Raw genomic sequence first — 16,786 nt, 5'->3', positions numbered from 1 at the left:
ATAATATAAATATTTGATAAAGATACATTAAATTAATGTCCTTACGGATCAATGTCAAAAATCAATATTTCCCTCGCAAACGGAAATGAAGGATTTTTTGAAAGATGGGGGCGCGCGTGTCGCATGGCGCCCTTACCGATTTCTAGTATGGTCACGTGACCAAATAACGGTCACTGTTGTTTCAACACGTCATGGAAAATTCCCATTTCTGAGCTATAAACCTCCCCCCTTTTATGTGTATATATATATATATATATATATATATATATATATATATACATATACGTATATATGTACATCCCCTTCCCACTCTCTTCCCATTCGCCATGCAAAACCTCGCTACACCCAATCCGCCATGTTTGCGCTTATATACAAACCCCCACCTCTTCGAAATTCCCGTTCCCCCACCACGCGGCCACCGGATGTGCGGCAACGTCGCAACCGTTAAGTACATAAGGACTGCAAGGGGGGTAAGGGGGGAACGGGCGAGGGGGGAAAGGAGATAAAGGGGGACTGGGCGGCTCGGGGATAGGAGAGGAAGTAACGAGAAAGAACTGGCAACGTGTACAACATTCAAATCTGATCTGAAAGTGTCTGAAACCCAGTCCCGGTTACTTGGTAAAACAGCAGAAAACGCGGAACGGCAGAGAGTCGGCGACGAATGAGGTGCGTTTCGTTCGCGTCGCGATACAACACGATATATAACACCGGCGATGTGATATCGCGCGGCTGGTCTCGGCTTGTTTCGACGTGTCTTGACGTTCCCCGGCCTGTGTTTCGGCCTTCCCCCTTTTCCCCTACGCCATCCTCGACCGTTCCCTCGGCCATGTACACGAGTGCGACACGACGAGAACGTAGCGCGACGAATGTATTCCGCGTTAAGAGCGCTTTCTGAGAGTGCGCCGTGACTTTACCGCGTCGGTCGTGTCTTCCTTCCGGTTGCTCGCCGGATCAGCCGTGTACGAATTTTCGCGCGCGTTCCCGCTCGCGCTCGTTGGCTCCCTCAAGCAACTTGATGTAAATGTCACGGGCGCGCGGTGCTATCGTGGCCGTGTCGCGAAGAAAGTTCCGCACGGCGGCGTGGAATTATGTGCATAGATATCCAGCTTAACGAGAAGAAGAAGATGGGCGACAAGATAACCGACGAGGAAGTAGAGATCGTCGAGGCTTACGTTAAGAAAGGTAACGTTTGAGGTTAGCGGCGACGAGAGGTTAGGTAGACGAGAGGTTAGGCGACGGCGACGGCGACGGTAGCGGGAGCCGACGCGACCGCGCCAGCGGAGTTCGCCGCGGCGTGTACCTTTATGCCCTTCTTCCCTCGTTCCCCCCCCCCCCTTCCCTCGCCTCCCTCGCGTCGTCCCGCGCCTCGCGCTGTCCTCTTTATTTGTGGCGCGCACACATCGCGATCCCCTTCCCTTCGATTAATCGTACTATTCTCGCTCATGCGAGTGTTTATGCCTTCCACGAGACGCGTCTCGTAAGCCGGCGAAATGTGCCGGTAATTGTTGGTCGGCCGCTGACAAGTCGAGCGTCTGTGTCGTTCGATGATTCGATTCTGCTCTACTGGAATGCAACGTGGACGTCTCTCCTCTACGATAAGAATAAATTGTTAAGAGAACCGACGTAAAGAAAGTCGATATCTATTAGGTTAGTAATGGTGTACTTTATAAATGTTTTGGAACATCTTTCGATTAGTGAATTAATCTCTTGGTACGCGCATTAATTTTAGAGAATCGCCCGGTACAAATATTAAACGTAAACAAACGTTCATTACCAATACGAACGTCAGACGATGTTTGTGATCTTTCATTCTCGCTCTACTTGTTTATCATGTGTATCTAAATTTATGTGACAAGTATCTTTTAAATATGTAAAATTATTACATCATATATATTAAAAACGAGAGTTTATATTCTCGAACAAATACGGTTTATTTGATGAATTAAAATTTGATTTCTCATATTCCAGAATGCAGAATTAATAATATATTACTATGGATTGCTTAGTAGTTTTAATATTTAAATATACGTGGTTTTGCAATTTAAGGATTTCTTACATTCAGTCATTTAAAACCCTAACAGCGCACATGCCCGAAAAACATCCAGAGGTCATCCAGAGGATATAAGATATCCTCTGACTGTCCTTTGAATGTCCTTCGGATGTCTTTTGAACATGTGTGTTGTTAGAGAATATGCTATTGTGCTGGGACATTCAAAGTTCTGAGGAACATTCGCGAAAATTTCAAATTATTTGTCGAGTAATGAAACTAACAAATGTGTCTTCTCTGAAATATTATCTCGCGATATTACAAATGTTGCGCAACATTTATATTAATATGGTGTTGTGCGCGCGCGCACCTACACACACACGCGCAAACATACACGTACACAAACATTACACAGTATAAAAGGTACATCGTCTCGAGATATTCTTTGGATATTTGCCGCATAAATTTGAAGGGACGTCATCGCGCTCTTAAATTTTTCGCGAATCCACCTCGCGGTACATTTTTCACGCCATTATTACGAAGGTAATAATGCCGTGAATTTCCTATGCGTCGTATATTTGCCGTTAAATTGCTTCGCCACGCCGTGCTTCTACGTAAATTACACGTAATAATGCAATACGTCGAACGCGCGGCGTCTTGTTTGCGAGCGCGTCGTGTAACATGGAGCCAAGCTTTACTTGCCGCAAGTGCGCGCTGTGTGTCCGTCGACCGGCTTGCTTGCCTGCGCGCGCTATGTGTGCGCTATATACAACGGGAGAGAGAGAGAGAAAGAGAAAGAAAAAGAGAGACATATATATATGTATGGCTCCGCGATACATAATGTATCCGCCCCTATGTACTACATAAAGCGCGAGGAGTGATGTAACAAAGAGGCAGCTCGCGCCGAAGATGGCCGAGACTTGCCGAGCTCGCTCGCGTAGCGCTATGTCTCTGCGCGTGCTTTCGGCGTTACATGGGAGCCGCGCGAGCCTCGTCAGCTGCTACGAGTGAACGGCGCCATATGCAATTTTGCGCGAGCTGCGCAAAAAAATTACGCCTGCGTAAAGGATGGCGGTCCGGATCTTTTTTTTCATTCGTCTTCGGCTCCGACCCCCCTTTGCTCTATTTTACTTTTCGCCATCCGGAGGATGAGAGCGGTGGGGGGGGGGAAGGGAGGAGGGAGCGGAGACGAAATGACCTTCGTCGTGTTGATTTTATTTCATCGGCCGCGAGAAGGAAATGCGCGCCTTATTAACGTTCTATCGTGATCTATCCTTATATTTCGCCCGCTAGAGTTCCCGCGCATTGCGTAACATTTACTCGTCATGGTCGTACTTTCGTAAGGTGCAGGAAATGTCGGAGAGGCTATTATCATGTAGATTAGAGGATCGTATAGCGCGCGCGGGTAGAGGGAGAGAAAGCGTGGATGCGGAAGCGAGATAGAGAAAGTCGAGTTATAGCAGAATGGTGGATAGATTGGGGCAGAATATACATGTATCCGGTCCGCCATATTGTTCTGTTAGTAACTTCCCTCCCCTTGCTCTCTCCGCGCCACCTACACTTTGCCCTTCTTTCTCCCTCCACTCTATCCATCCCCACCTATCTCCACCCCACCCTTGGGCCAATATGCCTTCGCTTGGCATAGCAACAGCGACGTTAGAGGGCTACTATAAATAGATCACTATGACTTTCCAGTGTTGCCACAACAACTGGCCCAACATGCTGCGCGATAAAACTAGATGCCATCAAGGCCGCAACGTCGCACGATATGAGCTAATCAGATATATATATTTCCGGTATACATACTATATTTTTTATTTAAGGGATATATAATATATTGTAAATAATAGATATTTAAGGGACATATAATATCTTGTAAATAATAGATATGTATACTCGAGTATGTATATTGTGCGCAGTTTTGGAAATTATTTGAAAAAATGTGCATTTGGCAGGAAGTTTAATTATATTTACATTAGACAAAATGTGCGTAAGAGAATCCTTAATCTATATACTCGCGGGCCATCGAAGAAATGTATTCACGATAGTCATTTTTTTATTGCAAGTTTCTCAAGTATCGATCAAGCGACGTTGCTTTTCCGCGCGCGCGTTTCTATGTATTCGCCTATATGGCTGAAAAGTGAGACAAGAGAGGGAATGGGCGTGCCCGGAGCGAGAACCGGCAACGCCGCGCTCGTAAATCATGATTAAAATAATAAGTATAATACATATGTAGTACATAGGCGGCCGACGGCTTTATATACGTAAGAGCTGCGCAATGGCGTGAGCGGGAGCTAACGTCTGGCTGGGTTCTGCGCAACTTCCATACTCCTACTCCTCTACGCGAACCCCCACCATCGGGGTGAACCCCACGGATGAGTTCCAGGAGTGATGGAGAGCAGCGAATCAAGCGCGGGCGTTAGAGGGAGGGGAGGGTTAGGTACCTGAAACGACTATATACTCCCGCGTGCGTTTACCAATCTTGGCACTTTGCCTGAAAGAGCATATCGACCGTGCGATGTTGTCACATCGTCTGCGCGATCTTACGCGCCAGTCCTGGCTACTCTTTGAGTGGTATGTACCTAGCCTGCATCTGATCCATGTCACACGATGCGCGCGATTCGAGATCGAGGGCCGTCATTCGTTTCGACTATCCACGTATAGGCGCTATCGCATCTCAGAAAATCAGAGATATTGGGATCAAAATTGTATTTGCAGCAAATTTTGCAAAATTGCATGTAAAATAAATGAAATTCGTTTTCGAATGAGTATATATCGAGTGTGCACAATGATACATTTATTCCAAAAATGGCGGGATTTTATTCATCATTTCAATGAAATAGTAACATGACGGTTTCCCTTGAAAGTTGGTTCTATAGTAGAATATTTTTAACATGATTTTTAGGGACATTTGATATATGTTTAATATAGAGTTGTGTCTTATCCTTTTATTCGTTCAATTTCTTCCTTAGTTTGTAAAAGATAAATTTATAAGGAAATGATTTTCCTCCTGTAGAATATAGAATGTAATTAATTTTTACTTTTCTAATATAAAGATTAAATTATAATTATATTATTAGTTAGAAACTCGGTTGTATCTAGCATTAAATATGCAGTTCTATTTATAGAAATAGATAGATATGGAAAATTTATATTTTATATATATATATATATATATATATATATATATATATATATATATATTTCCTTCAATTAATATGAAAGATTTAAAGAAGAAAGATTCGAAAAAATATGTGTGCAATATTATATGAGCATTATAAAGAGGATATTATATTTAGACACACACACACACACTCTTGTAATCACAGAGTTTGCATACTAATTAACTGAAATTAATTGGACGTGCGGGAGATTGACGATTCTGCCTTATTCTGTTGAAGAACATTTTAACGTGAAAATATCGCGTTTTTTCTCGCGAATCTATTTTTCGATCGCTCCATTTTGAGCATTATTGAACGCCGATTGCACTCGTTTCGAGAATTATTCTTACGCTTCAAGTGACACGGAGTGAAAAAAAAAAAGATGAAAAAATTTCAATCAAGTCTCCTCTGCAAGTATACAGGATGTCGCAGAATCAGTGGGTCACTTGATCGAAAACATGCTATACTTATTGACCGGTGTCTGTCAAATATACTACACCAATGTATTTGAACACATTTCCAGACACGGTCGCGGGCAATGACATGTCCGCGTCGAAACATCGCGCTGTCACTGAATCCGCCGTGAATCCCCAAACGATCTCCAAACGAAGAGCCGCGCGGGCTCGCGGATATCTCAAGAATGCCGAGGCCGGTTCGAACGCGATCCGTCGAGGACGACACTGGCGGGCACATATACCTACTCGGTACAGTCCGCGCAGAGAGTGCTGCCAAGTTAGCGTAGAGTACGCGGACTAGACTACACGGAAATGCGCCTAGTGTCCCCGTGGAGCCGCGGGCGGACAGCTCGTCGTTACGACGCGGCCTATCGGACGGCTTGAAATCGAGGCTTGCGCCAAAGACTGGGAAAACGCGCCCGATAAAATATGCTGCTGCTGTCCTCGTTCGAGTGCGCCGTGATCCTTGGGAAAGCTCCAACGGCTCGCGGAGATACGCCCGGAGCATGTACGTAGTCGGCGGAGGAACGATACCGTCTACGTACCCCGTTCTTCCCCAGTTTCACCTAAACCCTCAACGCATATCGAGCGCGATGGTGGTGATGGTGGTGGCAGCGGCGGCGGTGGCAGCGACGACGACGACGAAGACGACGACGACGACGACGACGACGACGATGACGGTAGCGACAGCGATGATGGTGTAGTGACGATGAGAATCTTTCGCGCCACCTGGTATAATCGTATCGGCGCACGAAGTGAAACGTCGTCCTCATCGAGGGAAAGCGTGAAAACTGCAAGAATCGAGATCATCATTTAGAGAAACGACTTTCTCGTGTGTGTTTCATCCACTACAACGTCCACCGTTGATACGTCATCCTCGTCCTCGTCCTCTTCTCCTCTTGTTCCTCGTTTTGCTCCCCGTCATGTAACATGGGTCGCGCGCGATATCGTCGGCGGTACCCGTAGGTGGACGTACCGCACGTTATAACCTCAACGAAGGAGACACTGTGGTCTATCGGACCGTTCAGCTGCGATGTGATTTCGCGACTGAATCAAGGGAAACCCTCTCGACCGTCGAGGATGAGGAACGGCTTCACGGATATACCGGTCGCGAGTGCCGACAGCAGCACCGACGCCATATGGCTCGAGAAAAGCAGTCCATCGCGGATGGCACCTGAGCGAATGTCACTCAGTATGTCTTTCCTTCGTACATGTCTTATTCGCTTGACACTTGAATGTCGATCCGGGAATTCAAGCCGGTGTCCAATGTCTTAGGACAATGACACTTTGTTTGTCATCAATCATACAAGTAGAATGACTGGCGTAATGCGTCCTTTGATAGATGTAGGTGGGAAAAAAACAGAGGTCACCAAAATTATACATGTCAATTTCTTACGTCGTCACGTAAGGGTCCCCGAGCGAATGACCGATTAAAGTATGCGAGTGTTCGAATAAGTTTCCGATAGAATTGTAGAATCGACAAGTTGTAAGAATCCTCGTTGCTATTGGAGAAGGGAGGATTGTTTACCCTGCGGTTTATGTTTTGATAATCGCGACGCGATGCGCCATCGTGTTATCGAGTGTGAGAAATTGATCGAGGATCTTTAATTAAGGCTCATCACGTGCGCGGTGATTGGTTTTACCTATTTATCTATTTATTCTATCTTTGACTTTACACGAGACTCGGCACGTTTACTCCTTTATTTACGCTACATGAAAATTTTCAATTGTTTTGACGCGGTTTCGGTAAAAGGAAGCTTAAAGCGTGCGATTGTCTTTTAAATTGTAAATATTCTTTTGTATTTTAAATGTATAATCATTACGTCGTAAAACGAAAAGTTCAGTATATTACTTACATTCGATGAAATAAATTGTGCGATAAAAGATCGTTTTAATATATAATATATAATATTTTTAATATATAATATATTTTAATATGTAATATTTTTATAATATATATTTTTCTTTTTTCTGAAATTTAACTTGATTTTTCATTGAGAAATTTAATTTGAAAAAAATGCATATTTTAACTTACATACACGTGAAAAGTGTTGAAACTCATTTGTGTTATCATTGTTTCATTAATTTGGCAAGGCTTCCAGTGATTAGTATCGCGTGTTAAAGCCAGTTACGTCAGCTGTGTAGTGGCCAGAGTAAATAATTATTTGTGTTGGTGCATAGAAATTTCGTTTGCATATTCTGTTTAAGATTTATTCCTATGATACATACGTATATATATGATATATGAATACGTACTTCCGCGAGGTGAATTAATAAGTTTATAAAGTGTTTGAAAATAAGATTTGGTCGAGTTTGTCATTAATCAAAGAGATAATAATGTTGAAGACAATATAAAGAACGTGTCTATATATCAGTAGAATTTTTTGCGATGCTCACTCTCTTGTAATGTAATTAATTTCTTGACTTTTACAATATAATAAAAAAAGTGTGTGAGCTTTCTACACTTAATGTAAATATTTTATATCACACATCATCAATCTTAATATAAACATGTCATATTTTTTTGATGCAACATACATAATTAGTTGTAAAAATTAAGCATTGAATAATGATGCTCGCAGCAGAGACAAAGCTTATACGTTCCTTATTTCTTTTCCAGGTTTCGATAAAGTTGTTGTTAAACAAGAACGTCCAGATGAAGCGGAGATCCGTGAATTGGCTGCCAAAATGGTGGAAGCGAACAAGACGAAAATGTTAAACATGCCAGCGGTGCAACAACCGAGGCCGCAATGCCTCGTACCGCAGCAGCAGCAGCAGCCTAATCTTCCCAGTATTCTTGGATATCTGAACAAACGGCCAAACGATGGATCGTCGGCTCCAAAACCGCCGGTTACTATGGAGATTAAAGCGCCAGCACTCGACGACGACAGCCAGAGAGGACGATTCGGCTGGACAAGCTTCGACGAATGTCACATACCTTATATATTTCGGTCCGGCGAAAAATATTGCGCCGTACGCATCCTAGAATCTAAGCTTCTCAACAAGTACCTGAGCTATCTCCACGCGGACATCTACAGCTGTACGTGTATAAGAAGTTATTATATCACGGAGGCTGAAAGCAAATTATTCAATGATATTAACACTAAGCATTGTGAGAATCAATTCGGGAGGGACACATTTACGTGCAAGGATTTAGTGGTGCGACTCTCGGACGCTAAGGAGTTTTATACGTTTCTCGATGTATGTTACACGAAATTGACCGCAGGTAGCAATCCGAATGTAACAAGCGGACGCAAAGCGGAGAAATGCGGTTTCATACGAATAAATAAGGAGTCTGTAGTACCTTACACGGTGAAGGATGGTCTACAGTACGTGCCGTTATTTTATTTCGAGGGTGAAACCGAGAACCTCAAGTTAAAGGCGGAAAAACTCGAAGGGTGGGATCTATCGTACTTGAAGTTCTGCTGTAAAGTACAGGGTATACGTAACGAACTGTTTGCCAGTGAAACGTGTTCAGTGATTAGTTTGAATGATATTAAGAGTTACTTTCCACCGGGTACCGGCTTCGAGGACTATTGGCCGACCAAAGTAATGGACTCGCAGTTACTGGTGAACAGCAATGGCAATGGTAGCGGCGGGGGATGGACGAAACAACCGCCCACACCGCCGGCGACTAAGCCTACTTCTGTGCAAAGCGCAAATAAAATAGTACCACCTTTAAACGCGCGTGCCACGCCGATGCCTAACATAATGCCGCGGGGAACTGTCGTGAGTACAGCGCCGCAAATGACGCGACTACATGGACAGACCAGGTCCGTAGTGACAACACATCCCGCGCATTCTTCTCCATCGGGACTTCCCGCCGGTAGATCGAACATAGTATCACAACCTATGCTAAATAATGTACAAGGTGTAGTTAACGGCTGGTCGGGTCTCGTCGGCGGTCAACCTACCTTTCAACCGGCCCTCAGTTCCCAAGCTAGTTCCCTTATACGTGCGAATATGCTCAACGTAAGCTAATCTCCTAAGTGTTTAAAGTCGACTATATAATAGTGATGCCTATTTTATAAATCTCAATATTATTTATGCTAAATTTCTATTTATATTTTTGTGTTCAACTTCACATCAAATGTACAGTTTTTAATTTTCAGCAAATGTCTGCTGCCGCCAAAAACTATCCCCAACAATCGAGAAGTAGAACGGGCAGTAGTGGAACAGCAGCTCAATATCCTGGAGTATATCCGACTACAACCATGCAAGCCCAAGTTGCTCAAGCTCAGCCACCACCACCTCTTGTACGAGCAACTGTTCACTCCAATCAACCCAACCTTGGGTAAGCATTAATAAAATTTTCTAAAAGTCATGCCACTTATACACACACACACACACACACACACACACACACACACACACACACACACACACACACACACACACACACACACACACACACACACACACACACACACACACATATATATATATATATATATATATATATATATGTATGTATATGTATATATAAGTGGCATATGACTTTTAGAAAATTTTATATATATATATATATATATATATATATATATATATATATGTATATGTATATGTATATATGTATATGTAATAAAGTTTACAAAGCTTTAGATAATTTCAAAAATATCTTAATTTTTTTTCCAGTTCTCTGATATTTATTCAAATTTGGCACTTTTCACTTTTAATTAAATTTTTTAATACAGAAAATGATAGTATCTTGTTTTTAGTTGTTTAGAAAAATATTGAATCTGTGGTACATAATCTCCATCATAATTTCTGATGATAAAAAAATGAAAATTATTCAAGTAAAAATACTTATGAAGGTCATTTAGTTCTTTTCTGTACTTTTTCGAATCTAATATTTGAAATTTAAATGATTCTGTATCTTTCTTTCTTTATCATATGAGTAGAAAACATTAAAAAGTACACATAATAAAGAAAGTTAATTAAAATTTCTGATTTGTACATAAAATTTCGAATAAAAATATTTACAAGATCAGTTCCAATTTTTTACAAGATCTAAATAGATACTTTGAAACAATTAGAAATGAAATACTATCATTTGTTATATATTGAAAACTTAATTTATTAAAAGAGGTATATATATATATCAAATTTATATAAATATTTTGGCTACTTTTTTGGCAATTTTATAGTATTTCCACCTACACACAGAGTACATGCTTGCTTATGATATATGGAATCAATTAGCACAGTAGCAATTGTATAATATCCTATAAAAATATTGCATCTGTTTTATATTGTTACATGTGTGTTATTATATTGTTTAAATTTTAATCACCTATAATTTTATCTTGTTTTTGGAATACAAAATAGTTTTTCAAAAAAAGAAAGATCGTACATTTAATGAATCTAGTGCAGTAATATTAATTATAAACATATTGTTAAATAAATTTTTAGTTTAGAAAAGAGAAATTATAAGTATATTCTCTTTCCCTAATCAAGTAAATTAATATATTGAGTATATTCTCTTTCCCTAATCAAGTAAATTAATATATTGAGATAATTTGTGAAGGAGAAAATGTTCACTCTTTGCATACAACACATTAAGCATGAAATATTAATCTCATTACTGCCATATATATGTTTATATCAGCTTAAAAAATTGTGTTATATATAAAGTATAATTATTTATTATATGTAGAGTATCTGCACTATAGCTTTCTGCATTTGTACATACAACGTGTTTTTGTTTTTATATAGTTATCCCACCTATGGGAAGGATGACTGGTGAGTCTTTGTAAAATATACTATAGTCGTATAGATTATCATAAGAAATAAGATAGCATGCACAAGTTTATATCAAACTGATTCATACAGAAATAAAATTCTAATATTAATACTTATAATTAATCTATATGACTGTCTTTGAAGCTTCTTTGCGTGATAAATACATTGACTCAGTTGTAAATTTCTGCTTTTTATAATATATTTATTAATATTATCACACATAACTAAGAGAAAATTCGTGCAGTTTTTATGAGGAGCAGGAAGCTGCACAAACTTTCTTGGTTACTTGCATACACTTGTTACATAATATGATACATGTATTTAATATTTTAAAACATTTATAGTTTTGTATCATAGTGCTGTCAATATGAGTACAATAGTCTCAGTATATAAATATGCAGATAATTGAGCCAGGAGTGTTTGTCTCTCATCTAAAATGATTTAATGATTGAGTAATTCCTATATTTAGAAAAAGATTATGCATTAATTATAAACGAGTCCACTAGTTTGTCCATACAAATAGAAAAAATGGTAGTATTATACCTCAATTAACAATTTTATGAGAAATAGTATCATTTCATATTATTACACATTAGTTTATATAATTATAACTTGTATATTCCAATATTATATGTATTATTTTATATATTATTTTTATATATATTATTTTATAATACCAACAAAAATGCTTTGGCTAATACTTGAAATAGTGTTGACAGCACTATTATAAATTTTTTTATAAAATTAATGAATATATGTTTATGTATTTTTATATATATTTTTTATTTTCACATAAATTGTTTTTATATAAATTAATTTTAATAACATTTTGAAATTTTTTACAATTTGATTGCAAAAAAATACATTTATAAATTTAATTATTCTTGTTTAAATTTATTGTAATTTATATAAGCACATAAATGTCATATAATTATATAATTTAATCACGCACAAAATCACTTGTATATACAAGTTCTATATTGTTCATGTGTATATACAAATTTTTATTTCTTATTTTCTGATGTTGCAATGTATTGAGCACTTTATTTAAATGAATTTAAATTAATTTAAATTAATTTAAATTAATTTAAATTAATTTTAATTTAATAACAACATAAAAATAGAAGCAATAAAAAGCACAAAAAATATGCATTTATCTTCATTACTATTCATTGCTAAAGAGGCTGAAGACTTTAATAGAATATATAAATAAATAGTATAATAAAATTAAAAAATAACAATTATTCTACAAAGTAATCAAAAATAATGTAATAAATTTTCTATTTCAGGGTGACCACTACATATACAACACCTACATTAGGTGTACCTAATGCAGTCACAGCAAGTACATATCCACAAATGCTTGGCTTGAGCGAACAAGTTCAAGCTTTAATGCCAGTACATACGTCAGCATCGACTTTATTACATCCGCAAAGACATACACCATCTGTACATAACACATCTCATGTAAAATATCCACCTCCCCTAATACCAGTCAATGGTAGCAGCGGTAGTAGCAGTAGCAGTTCCAGGTATATATTAGACTTATCATTATTTTAAAAGTATTGAATGAAGAGATATGTGCTTAATAGGAATTTTTTTTGCAATATTTATTGCGTTTGATTTAATGAACACTTTGTCATATTTAAGTAATTTTTTAGGGATACCCGAGGGAGAAAACCATTAATACCGATATCAGAAACACATATGTCAACTTGCCATGTACAACCTTACCAAATACAGAAAGCACTGGTTGAAGAAAAGATGGTACCTTGCATCAACTTCAAACCTTATATCTACACTGAATTGTTAATGACACTTCCTGATTTTATTTCCAACTTTTTTCCTGCCTGTGACATTGAAAGTTGTAAACAAGTCCTTACAGATGTTTTACATATAGACTTATATCAAGGAAATAGGTAAGATAAAAATAGATATGGAAAACAGTATATTCCACGACATGTTTTATACTTTTGCATAAAGAAAATTATATAATTAAATTATATAATTTATATTTACAGACAACAAATGAAGATGTTAATGGAAGCAGGCAAATGTTCTTCGTTAGTTGAAGATCTACCTTTAATCCAAGTTAGGAGTGTAATGAAATACATGCCACAATTCAAATATATGTTTAATAGAGGAGATATGGTCATGCCTTCCCCGGCTCATTCATCTGAAGAGCACCCTGCCAAAAAGCGCCAACGTACCAGCTAGGATTGGCTACAGCCTTACTGGCCTACTTACGATTACTATCATTCGGCGTTCTAAATAAGCCGATAACACATTGATTTACACATTGATTACGTGCGTAACATTGTTATGAGACGCCCTCGAGATATTTAACTAAAGAATTATATCTCGTGTGTGATACTTAACAAAGTACATACGACCCGAACGATTCAAGTTTATGTACAGTGACACCAGAGAGCTATTTCTTTCTCCAGTGTATTTACTGAAAAGAATGTAACTGTAAATAAAACCGAAACATGTAAATTATGGTTGACACTTAAGATCTGCTTTTTGTTTATTTTATTTTATTCAAAATCTGCTACAATGTGAAAAGCTGTTGCGGCACAAAATAGACAAAAGAGAAAGAGAACATTCTTATTTTCAAATTAAATATATCTTATTATATCTCATCATTCCACACATACACATACACACATAGCATACACACAAACATACATACATACATACATACATACATACATACATATATATATATATATATATATATGTATATACACATGCACCTGTATTTAAACGTGCGGATGCAATATATATATATATATATATATATATATATATATATATATATATATATATGTAATATATATTTTTTTTTATTTCTACCTCTTTATAACACTAAAAAAATAATAATCTTTTAGACTCTCCATTTTTCATAGTGTTTTTGTTACATTAATATTTTGTTTGTTATATGAAAATTCTGTTTTAAAAAGAAATCCGGAGAAAGAAAATGCTGTTATCCAATTTACAGATGGACATGACGTGAACGCTATGGAGTTATTCAAAGTGAATAACCTATTTTGCATATTAAATGTATATCAATAAAAAGCGAAAAATGGAAGTAATGCTTCTTCAAGTTCCTAGCTATTACTAGTACGTATTCTGATAACTAGCTGCAAGCTAATTTAAAAATGTTAATCCATTTATTCATTGTGAGTTTTTATACCATTTTCATAAAATTTTGTTTAATAATATTGAACAATTTTTTTCGTTTCATCTGTTTAACAAATACACTGTATACAAGAGAGTGCAATGATAGACGTATGAAATGAATAAAGTGAAACAAATGCCTATTTAATGTGAAAAGATTGCAGTAAGCAATATTTTTGGGGAATTACATTTATGAAGAATGAATAATATATAAAAACTGACATTTTCACAAAATCTTAAAAAAAAAAAGCAAAATTGACGTTTCTTTGTTTCTGTATTTTAATATTTATATTTACAAATAACATTTCTCTCAATATTGCTGCTGCATCTTTCTGATATTCGTATTGTAAATTTTTGCATTAGACAATTTAAAATGGCAAGTTTTTTTCACATTTAGCGAAATTTGTTACACAGTTACACCTACATTTTTATACCTATATTCAGTATTTGTCGAGGATAAGTATCTCACAATGGGGTTAACGTGAAATTCATCACATGTGATTAAATTAAGAAATATCAAAAATATATATAAAATTATATGAGATAGAAAAACAATATTTATTTATGTTAAATGTGTTATATTGAGAAGGTAACAGTAAATTTATCTTGTCAAGATTTAAAAAGGAAAAAAACAATATGTGTGGTAGAGTAAAGACCAATGCAGTTGTGTTCAAAGTCAAATTCAGTTGTGATTGCTTCACGTTTAACCCGGTTCATATATATATGTTAAATTTATGTATGCATTTCAAACTCTACAACATGTATAAAAGATTATTAAAACATGTAGAGCGTAACTGTGAAAGAAAATGCAATGACGTTCGAGCGATGAAAGAATCTATTTAATATTAAAAATACATTGAAATAGTCTTCCATCTTGATCCACAATACGTCACGAACCAAATTTTGTTTAGTTAAATTATTTTAGAACATTATCAATGCACACATTATTATTAATGAGTCTTCGATAATTGTCATTTAATTTCATTTATAATAATAGAATGCAGGACGTAATAGTGCCCTACGTGTTGGGACAGTGTATAAGATGCTATTTTATCTCTTCTCAATGTGGGACAGAGGTTTAAATAGTTATTATCGACCGGCTATATACTTTCGTCACTCACTAACTTTAGCATTAAGAAAGCTCTAAAAGAAATGTACATGGCAAATACAAGTGTATATAAAGAGATAATTATAACGACTGATTCACGTCGAACGTGAATCTTCCACACAAAGCAGAAAAGATTATTCGTATATCCTGTCGTAATATGAATATATTTCATCATTTATGAATATTTTGTTGAGTTACAACTTTTGAAATATCTTATTGCTATTGAGATTCTGTAGTATCATCTACTGTTGTAAGCTATTCAAAAGATTGTAGAAAAAAAATTCAAAAATGACAAACACAATTTACAGTTATTATTTAAATAAAAACATTTGAGCGATAAAATATTTTATTAATTTAATTTTGATACAAATAATTTTTTATTTAATTTAATTTCTATGATATTCGATATTATATATGTACAACAGATTTATCAAAAATACCATGTATGAATTTTTACATCTTTTACCTCATTTTTACATACATGAGTAAGTTTGATGCGATTATCAAACAATGATATATTTTACAGAAAGAGATATAGGACTGCATGTATATATGTAGCAAAGAGTAGTATACGTTGATTTTACATGATTCTTTAGTGCAGCAAGAAATGTTTATAGAATTTCTTGAATTATTTTAAAAGGAGCAGACACATACCAATTTTATTTTATTTTACATAATTATGTTGTATGCGTTGTATTCTTTAGAAAAAAGAAAAAAAAAGACGCAAGAGATGAATTCGTGTCCCCGAACGCGTTTAGAATAATAATTATTTTTAATATATTAGATTAGCATCTTTGTTAACGTCTGTTAAAATAATGTGTATTATACTTTATTACGCTATCGTTTGTACATATAGAATATAAGAGAAATAGATCTATACTAGATATTTCAAATAAATTCATGATACAATCAATGGAAACGAGTTTTCTTGGCATTAGACCTGCATTCATCAGACGCATACATATTTGAAACGCGCGAACGCGTTTATCTTTTGCTTTTTGTATTCTCGGGAATTCATTCGAGAGATCTTTCTCTCCTGTCATTTCGACTTCGAAAGAAAATTAAATAATATCTATGCAATTATTTAATTAATTAATTACACGTACCTAGACTGCCGTTGATAAGAATCGCGGCGCAAATTTAGCCGCAAGAA

At 36.6% G+C, this 16,786-nt stretch overlaps 1 protein-coding gene across 5 annotated transcripts; it reads left to right on the top strand.

Annotated features, from left to right (window-relative positions):
• The first annotated feature begins 524 nt into the window (after positions 1-524).
• On the top strand, positions 525-16,546 carry LOC145964796 (uncharacterized). Of its 5 annotated transcripts, none has more exons than XM_083087944.1 (7): positions 525-666; positions 8,224-9,575; positions 9,716-9,897; positions 11,319-11,345; positions 12,635-12,877; positions 13,007-13,264; positions 13,367-16,546. In XM_083087944.1, the coding sequence occupies exons 2-7, from the start codon at positions 8,292-8,294 to the stop codon at positions 13,560-13,562; spliced, it is 2,190 nt and encodes a 729-aa protein (XP_082944070.1). In that variant the 5' UTR covers positions 525-666; positions 8,224-8,291; the 3' UTR covers positions 13,563-16,546. The 5 variants fall into 5 exon arrangements, with proteins under 5 accessions (XP_082944070.1, XP_082944042.1, XP_082944060.1 ...); XM_083087916.1 differs by having other exon boundaries at positions 535-1,182; XM_083087934.1 differs by lacking the exon at positions 525-666 and adding an exon at positions 1,420-1,647.
• Positions 16,547-16,786: the final 240 nt, after the last annotated feature.

Source organism: Camponotus vicinus, unplaced genomic scaffold (assembly GCF_025532165.1).
Source record: "Camponotus vicinus isolate PSW18456_S1 unplaced genomic scaffold, iyCamVici1.0 SCAF_1, whole genome shotgun sequence".
Taxonomy (NCBI): Eukaryota; Metazoa; Arthropoda; class Insecta; order Hymenoptera; family Formicidae; genus Camponotus; species Camponotus vicinus.
This window is presented reverse-complemented; position numbering and strand designations above follow the sequence as displayed.

What these genes read in the sequence shown, in the direction of transcription:
- LOC145964796 (XM_083087907.1), top strand. Translation starts at nt 6,684, where the DNA reads ATGAGGAACGGCTTCACGGATATACCGGTCGCGAGTGCCGACAGCAGC. An exon ending in ACCTATGGGAAGGATGACTG is followed by an intron (nt 11,346 to 12,634) that starts GTGAGTCTTTGT and finishes TTTCTATTTCAG; the next exon opens with GGTGACCACTACATATACAA. An exon ending in AGTAGCAGTAGCAGTTCCAG is followed by an intron (nt 12,878 to 13,006) that starts GTATATATTAGA and finishes GTAATTTTTTAG; the next exon opens with GGATACCCGAGGGAGAAAAC.